Raw genomic sequence first — 8111 nt, forward strand, 5'->3', positions numbered from 1 at the left:
TTTTTTTTTTTAATCCTAATTTTGTATTTTTTCCTATTAAATTTGTCATTTTTTTCTCTTGTAAATTTGAAATTTTTTCTCATAAATTTGTTAGTTTTTTCTTATAATTTTGATGATTCTGGCTTAGAGATAATGAAAACACAAAACTCAGTGTCTCAGTATAAAATGAGAATATTGTGAGGAAGTTTGAGATTTTTTTTCTCGTGAATTTCTAGATTTTTTTTAATCATAAATTTGTATTTTTTGTCTTAAAGTTTTGATTTTTTTTTCTCTTAAATTTGTGATTTTTTTCTCACATCATTTGTGTTTTTTTCTCACATAATTTGTGATTTTTTTTCTCATTAATTTTTAGATTTTTTTAAATCATAAATTTGTATTTTTTTGTCTCAAAGTTTTGATTTTTTTTCTTATAAATTTGTGGTTTTTTTCTCATAAATTTGTTAGTTTTTTCTTGTAATTTTGATGATTCTGGCTTAGAGAGAATGAAAACACAAAACTCAGTTTCTCAGTATAAAATGAGAATATTGATCACAAGTTGAATAATAATAATCATTTATAATAATGAAACCTTTAATCATATAATAATTAAACCTTTAATCATATAATAATGAAACCTTTAATCATATAATAATGAGACCTTTAATCATATAATAATGAGACCTTTAATCATATAATAATTAAACCTTTAATCATATAATAATTAAACCTTTGATCATATAATAATGAAACATTTAATCATATAATAATGAGACCTTTAATCATATAATAACAAAACCTTTAATCAAATAATAATGAAACCTTTAATCATATAATAACAAAACCTTTAATCATATAATAACAAAACCTTTAATCATATAATAATAAAACCTTTAATCAATCAAAGGTGGCAGATCAAGATTACTGCACTGTAAAAAATAATCTGTTTAATTTACGGTAAAATACCGGCAGCTGTGGTTGCCAGAACTTCACCGTAAAAATGACAGTGAGTGGGTTTTCTATTCCAAATTTAAATGGAAATATCAGCAAAAACTGTAATTTAGTCAGAATAATCCTGTTATTTTTAGGGTAATTGTGTCATTCATTCACACATCATGGTGTTTCTCCATTAATTTTGCATGAAAATGTTATATTTTACCTAAAAACTGTGTGTTTCTTCCAGTTTATGACAGAAAAAAGTAAAAGTTTTGCGCTATTCTTTGATTTACGGTAATTAAAAGTGTCTAATACGGTGATATACAATTTTTCATTTTATGCCCTATTTCTGATGTATTTGACAGTGTTTTACTGTTATTTCTACAAACATTTTTTACAGTGTGGGACTCATGGGGTAAAAACAATGCTATCATGTCCAAAGACCAGCAGCAGTCAGAGCATCTTATTGGTTTATTTGATAATGAAGAACACATTTTACAAACACACTACAGATTGTATTTAAAAAAGAAGTTTGGACATGATAATTAACCACTTTATGTCCAGTTTTTAAGCTTTGAATCACCACGAAAAACACAGTCTGTCAGTAAGTTGTGACAAAGTTATTACAGTTCAACAGTAGCAGCATAATAATAATAATAATAATAATAATAATACAAGAGATCTTGGTTGTTAACACTTCAGAGGGAATGTGCAAAGCCACTTGTTTTTAAAAAAACATAACAATAATTACATAATTATACAAATTACTGTGAAATCACAACTTAAAACAAGTTCAGAAAACAGGAAAACTGAGATTATTGTTGCAAATAAAGCAGAATTCATCCAAATGTTCTGGTGGTGTTAACACTGTTTACAGAAAAAAACTTTTTATTGATTTAATAAACACAACAGGCCAAAAGTTATGAAGCAACTTAAATGTCTCTCTTGTTAAAAACCAGTGTGTGTTCTGTTCAAAAGTCAAAAAAACAAATCCCAGTTTGCATTATTCACTTTATCTCTTTGTCTTTTGAGAGTTTGGAGACAAAAATGCCAATAAATCTCAACTGTGTTCATATCTCTGACAAAAGAAACAAGAGTTCAGATTTATACATTAAGGAAAGAAGGAAACACAAAGTCTAAGCAATAAAAACCCAAAGAGCTGATAATTAGAGTCAACATGTGTTCTAATAAGCAAGGTTATTATAGTTAATGGAAACTAGAGTTGAAAAAACATCTTCATTAACTGAAATAAAGTTTTTAAAGAACGATAACTAACTGAAACTGTATTTTGTGGTTACAAAACTAACTAAAAAGAACTAAAATTATAGTGAAAATGTCCTTCGTTTTCGTCTTTGTCAACTTTTTTCATCCGTAAACCTTTTTGGTTGATATGAAATCTATTTCATCTATCTGGTTTTATGACTTAATAAACTTATTGGGGCTGAGATGGATCAGACAAAGGAAATAAAGGAAACATTTATTGTGACCTTATTGAATCTGGACCCAACAAATACCCCATTACAAAAAAAACTAAAGCTAATAAAAACTAAACTACAACTAATAAAAACTAAACTAAAACTAATAAAAACTAAACTAAAACTAAAACTAATAAAAACTAAACTACAACTAATAAAAACTAAACTACAACTAATAAAAACTAAACTACAACTAATAACAACTAAACTACAACTAACAATAAAATTAATAAAACTAAGCATTTTCCAGAAAATAAAAACTAACTAAAAACTAGCAAACTCACTCTAAAAACTCATTAAAACTAACTGGATTTGAAAACAAAAAATCACAATGAAATTAAAACTAAAACTAATGAAAATCCAAAACTATTATAACCTTGCTAATAAATGACTCTTTACATAATAATCATGTTTATTTTGTTGCAATGATGATCTTTTTTGTACAAATTTTGATCTTGCTTCCAAACTTTTGGCCTTTAGTTATATCTAAAATAAAATAATTAGCATTAATGCTGTGGATATCGTCCTTTTATCCAAATTGTTGCAGTAGAAAAAACTGAAAATGAAAATGAATGAAATGATAAAAAAAAAAAAAAAAAAAAAAATGAAATTATGAAAAAAAAGTTTTAACATTTCCGGTTAGAAGCAAAGCAACAAGCCACATCAGCCAGATTCATCCTACAGAAGGCACTATTACATCATATATATATATATATATATATATATATATATATATATATATATATAAATATCATTGTCTCCAGTGTTCAACAGTCACTTTTCTCTGTTGTTGTCAGTATCTAGAACACAACACCAACATGGATTAATGGCTTTAAATCCATTATATCAGTAGTAAAAACAGAACATTAAATAAAACAAACTGGACATTTCCTGTCCTGCTTTTGTCAATTCAAAGTTATATCTCATATTAAAAACCACCATTTATTACTGAACCACAGAAAGGATTTTCTTGTGAGGTAGCTGCAGAAAAAAAGCTAAAAAAACCCGAAGTTTGCACAATTACAGAGGCAAGAAAAAGTATGTGAAGCCTCTGAAGTTACCTGGTTTTCTGCATTAATTTGTTATAAAATGTGATCTGATCTGCATCTAAGTCCCAAATATAGACAAAAACAACATGCTTAACCTAATATCACACTAACAGTTATAATATTCATGTCTTTATTATACCTTCTAATGTACAACATGGTCTAAAATAACCCTATTATTATTCCATGCTGCTGTGTGTTTGATTATCTTTTTTTTTATTACAACAGATATTTATATCCTTATTTCCTTTCATACTTTATGAAGAAAAATAGTTTTTGTATTATTACATCAAGTTTACACACATGGGTCTAAAATGACCTTGTGCATTAGAAGAGTAGTGATACAAAAAGTGATTCACTGAATGAACAATGTGAGTATATGTGTCACTATGTTTGTCTTATTTTGAAGGTTTAACTTTAAAAGAGTTGTTAGAACCACCAGATTACATTGGAAAATCACATATTTTAACATTTGAGACCAATTAGAGGCACCAAATAATAATTTACATTGGAAAAAACACCAATTTAACAAACTAGGATAGTTAATATTTGTGTCTTCTTTGTCAGGTTTTAAATTGGTGACAACATATAAACACCTTCTAATGCACAACATGGGTCAGAAATCACCTCGTGCATTAATGCAATCTTTTGTGTTTACTGTTTTTTGTAATTTCTTTGTCTGTTTTTGTGTGGATTTTTATGTGTTTTGTGTGTGTTTTTTATTTTTTTGTAAAAAAAAATTATGTTTGTGTGTTTTTTGTCATTTTGTGTTGTTTTTTTGTGTATTTTTTTGCATTTTCTGTTTGTGTTTTTGTATTTTTTTTGTATTATGTGTGTCTTTTGAATTTTTTGTGTGTATTTATGTGTCTTTTTTATGTGTGTTTTTGTATTTTTCTCATTAAATCATTACATTTTCATTAGATTGGTGATTGGTGAATTGGTGACAACATATAAACACCTTCTAATGCACAACATGGGTCAGAAATCACCTTGTGCATTAGAAGAGTAGTCATAAAAAAAATATATAAATATTTGAACTCAGTGGGGTCACTTTAGACCATGTTGTTGTGCATCAAAGGGTTAATTAAGCATGTTGTGTTTGTTTATTCTTGGGACTTAGATGCAAATTAGATCATGTTTTATGACAAATTAATGCAGAAACCAGGTCATTTAAAGGCTTCATCTACTTTTTCTTGCCCCTGCACACAGCAGGAAAAAGACTCCAAACTGATTTTATCCTGCCAGCAGCAGCTGATCAGAGCTGATTCAGTCTGAGACTCATGTCAGATAGAAATCTAAATCTAAGAAATCTAAAATTATCAAGTGTTACAATTAAATTTTATTGAATTTGATTTTTCAGTTTAAGGTATCATGTGTTTTGTAACAATGTGAATTACTCAGTTAATGTAATGTATATAATGTAATGTATATAATGTAGATGGTACAGGAGAGGCTAAAATAAGCCTTTAGTGGGGCTTCAGCCTGGTCCCTTTTCGGTTGCTGTCTGATGGATTCTTTTGTAAAAACATGATTTTATTTTGTTGTCTGTTTTTTTTTGTTGTTGTTTTTTTGGGTAACCGAAATAAAGCATTCATTCATTCATTCATTCATTCATTCATTCATTGAAGAACACACCCTCATGCTGCAGAGCGTCAGAGGGAACAGAAGTGTGAGTGGACGGGGAAGGCAGCGAGTCCTGCAGCAGCGATGCCCAGACTGTCTCCAACGCTGGCTGCTGCCATCGCAAACTCCCTCTGTCTGTCTGCAGTCTGAGGAGGAGAGGAGGAGAGGAGGAGAGGAGGAGAGAGGTGGAGAGAGGTGGAGAGAGGAGGAGAGAGGTGGAGAGAGGAGGAGAGAGGTGGAGAGAGGTGGAGAGAGGTGGAGAGAGGAGGAGAGAGGTGGAGAGAGGAGGAGAGAGGAGGAGAGAGGTGGAGAGAGGAGAGGAGGAGAGAGGAGGAGAGAGGTGGAGAGAGGTGGAGAGAGGAGAGGAGGAGAGAGGAGGAGAGAGGTGGAGAGAGGAGGAGAGAGGCGGAGAGAGGTGGAGAGAGGAGGAGAGAGGAGGAGAGGAGGAGAGAGGAGAGAGGAGGAGAGAGGAGGAGAGAGGTGGAGAGAGGCGGAGAGAGGTGGAGAGAGGAGGAGAGAGGAGAGGAGGAGAGAGGAGGAGAGAGGTGGAGAGAGGTGGAGAGAGGTGGAGAGAGGAGAGATGAGGAGAGAGGTGGAGAGAGGTGGAGAGAGGTGGAGAGAGGTGGAGAGAGGAGAGAGAGGAGGAGAGGAGAAGAGAGGTGGAGAGAGGCGGAGAGAGGAGAGGAGGAGAGAGGAGGAGAGAGGTGGAGAGAGGAGGAGAGAGGCGGAGAGAGGAGGAGAGAGGTGGAGAGAGGAGGAGAGGTGGAGAGAGGTGGAGAGAGGTGGAGAGAGGAGGAGAGAGGCGGAGAGAGGAGGAGAGAGGAGGAGAGAGGCGGAGAGAGGCGGAGAGAGGTGGAGAGAGGTGGAGAGAGGTGGAGAGAGGAGGAGAGAGGTGGAGAGAGGAGGAGAGAGGAGAGGAGGAGAGAGGAGGAGAGAGGTGGAGAGAGGTGGAGAGAGGTGGAGAGAGGAGAGATGAGGAGAGAGGAGGAGAGGAGAAGAGAGGTGGAGAGAGGTGGAGAGAGGTGGAGAGAGGTGGAGAGAGGAGGAGAGAGGTGGAGAGAGGAGGAGAGAGGAGGAGAGAGGTGGAGAGAGGAGGAGAGAGGTGGAGAGAGGAGGAGAGAGGTGGAGAGAGGTGGAGAGAGGTGGAGAGAGGAGGAGAGAGGAGGAGAGAGGTGGGAGAGGTGGAGAGAGGAGGAGAGAGGAGGAGAGAGGAGGAGAGAGGTGGAGAGAGGAGGAGAGGTGGAGAGAGGTGGAGAGAGGTGGAGAGAGGAGGAGAGAGGAGGAGAGAGGAGGAGAGAGGAGGAGAGAGGCGGAGAGAGGAGGAGAGAGGAGAGAGGTGGAGGAGAGAGGTGGAGAGAGGAGGAGAGAGGTGGAGAGAGGAGGAGAGAGGAGAGGAGGAGAGAGGAGGAGAGAGGTGGAGAGAGGTGGAGAGAGGTGGAGAGAGGAGAGATGAGGAGAGAGGAGGAGAGGAGAGAGAGTGAGAGGTGAGAGGTGGAGAGAGGTGGAGAGAGGTGGAGAGAGGAGGAGAGAGGTGGAGAGAGGAGGAGAGAGGAGGAGAGAGGTGGAGAGAGGAGGAGAGAGGTGGAGAGAGGAGGAGAGAGGTGGAGAGAGGTGGAGAGAGGTGGAGAGAGGAGGAGAGAGGAGGAGAGAGGTGGAGAGAGGTGGGGAGAGGAGGAGAGAGGAGGAGAGAGGAGGAGAGAGTGGAGAGAGGAGGAGAGAGGAAGAGAGAGGAGGAGAGGAGGAGAGAGGAGAGAGGGAGGAGGAGGAGAGAGGTGGAGAGAGGTGGAGAGGAGGAGAGAGGAGGAGAGGGGAGAGAGGAGGAGAGAGGTGGAGAGAGGAGGAGAGAGGAGGAGGAGATGATTCTGTCTCTTCACTTCACATACACACTGTAGAAAAAGTGTTTGGTCTAAAACCAGATCAAACAGTAAATCTAAAGGTCTAAAACCAGATCAAACAGTAAATCTAAAGGTCTAAAACCAGATCAAACAGTAAATCTAAAGGTCTAAAAACCAGATCAAACAGTAAATCTAAAGGTCTAAAACCAGATCAAACAGTAAATCTAAAGGTCTAAAACCAGATCAAACAGTAAATCTAAAGGTCTAAAACCAGATCAAACAGTAAATCTAAAGGTCTAAAACCAGATCAAACAGTAAATCTAAAGGTCTAAAACCAGATCAAACAGTAAATCTAAAGGTCTAAAACCAGATCAAACAGTAAATCTAAAGGTCTTAAACCAGATCAAACAGTAAATCTAAAGGTCTAAAAACCAGATCAAACAGTAAATCTAAAGGTCTAAAACCAGATCAAACAGTAAATCTAAAGGTCTAAAACCAGATCAAACAGTAAATCTAAAGGTCTAAAACCAGATCAAACAGTAAATCTAAAGGTCTAAAACCAGATCAAACAGTAAATCTGAGGGAAATGATCTTGCTGCATGGACAGATAATTTACCTTGACAAGATTTATTAAATTAAGATTATTAAATCTAGAAATAAGCATGTTGAACACTTAAAATAAGACATTAACTCTTTAAACCAGAATAAAACCATTTAAAACCATGTTACGTGTCAGGCAGCTATGTGTGTGTTTTTGTATTTCTCCTCCCTCCTTCTCCTGTTTTCAGGTGATTCCTGCACAGACTGTCAGTGATTGGGATGACAGCCTGCAGGTGATTACTGATGAGCTGCTACCTGTGGAACCAGGCTGTGCTCCTATTGGCTCCCTGCATCCCCAGCTAGCCAATCACAATGGAAGAGACCCTTTTAAATGGAGGACATCTTGGGCCTTCATTCTCTCTTGGTTGTTCAATGCATTTGCTGACTTTGTTTAAGAAAACTGGTTTGTGTGGTGGGAGGTTGGGACTAGGTAAGTTGGGGGTACCCTGTACATTTTTGCATCACGTAGGATAATTTCTGTTACTCCATTAGGTTATTGGTTGTGCCACCCCTGTATTGTTTTGAAAGCCTTTTTGTAGATAAGTTAGTTCGGCCTTTTGTTTGTTTTTTCTTCACAGCTAGTTTAGATCGGCCTTGTTTTGTTATATTTGTTTCAACTT

At 36.2% G+C, this 8111-nt stretch overlaps 1 protein-coding gene across 1 annotated transcript in view; it reads right to left on the reverse strand.

Annotated features, from left to right (window-relative positions):
* Positions 1–3093: 3093 nt before the first annotated feature.
* cln3 (CLN3 lysosomal/endosomal transmembrane protein, battenin) overlaps positions 3094–8111 on the reverse strand; it is a 28709-nt gene continuing 23691 nt past the window's right edge. The window contains exon 15 of the mRNA XM_059348718.1: positions 3094–5202. Coding sequence (XP_059204701.1) covers positions 5086–5202 — 117 coding nt within the window. The 3' untranslated portion in view covers positions 3094–5085. The remainder of the gene's footprint in view (positions 5203–8111) is intronic.

The sequence above is a fragment of the Centropristis striata genome, chromosome 13 (assembly GCF_030273125.1).
Source record: "Centropristis striata isolate RG_2023a ecotype Rhode Island chromosome 13, C.striata_1.0, whole genome shotgun sequence".
Taxonomy (NCBI): Eukaryota; Metazoa; Chordata; class Actinopteri; order Perciformes; family Serranidae; genus Centropristis; species Centropristis striata.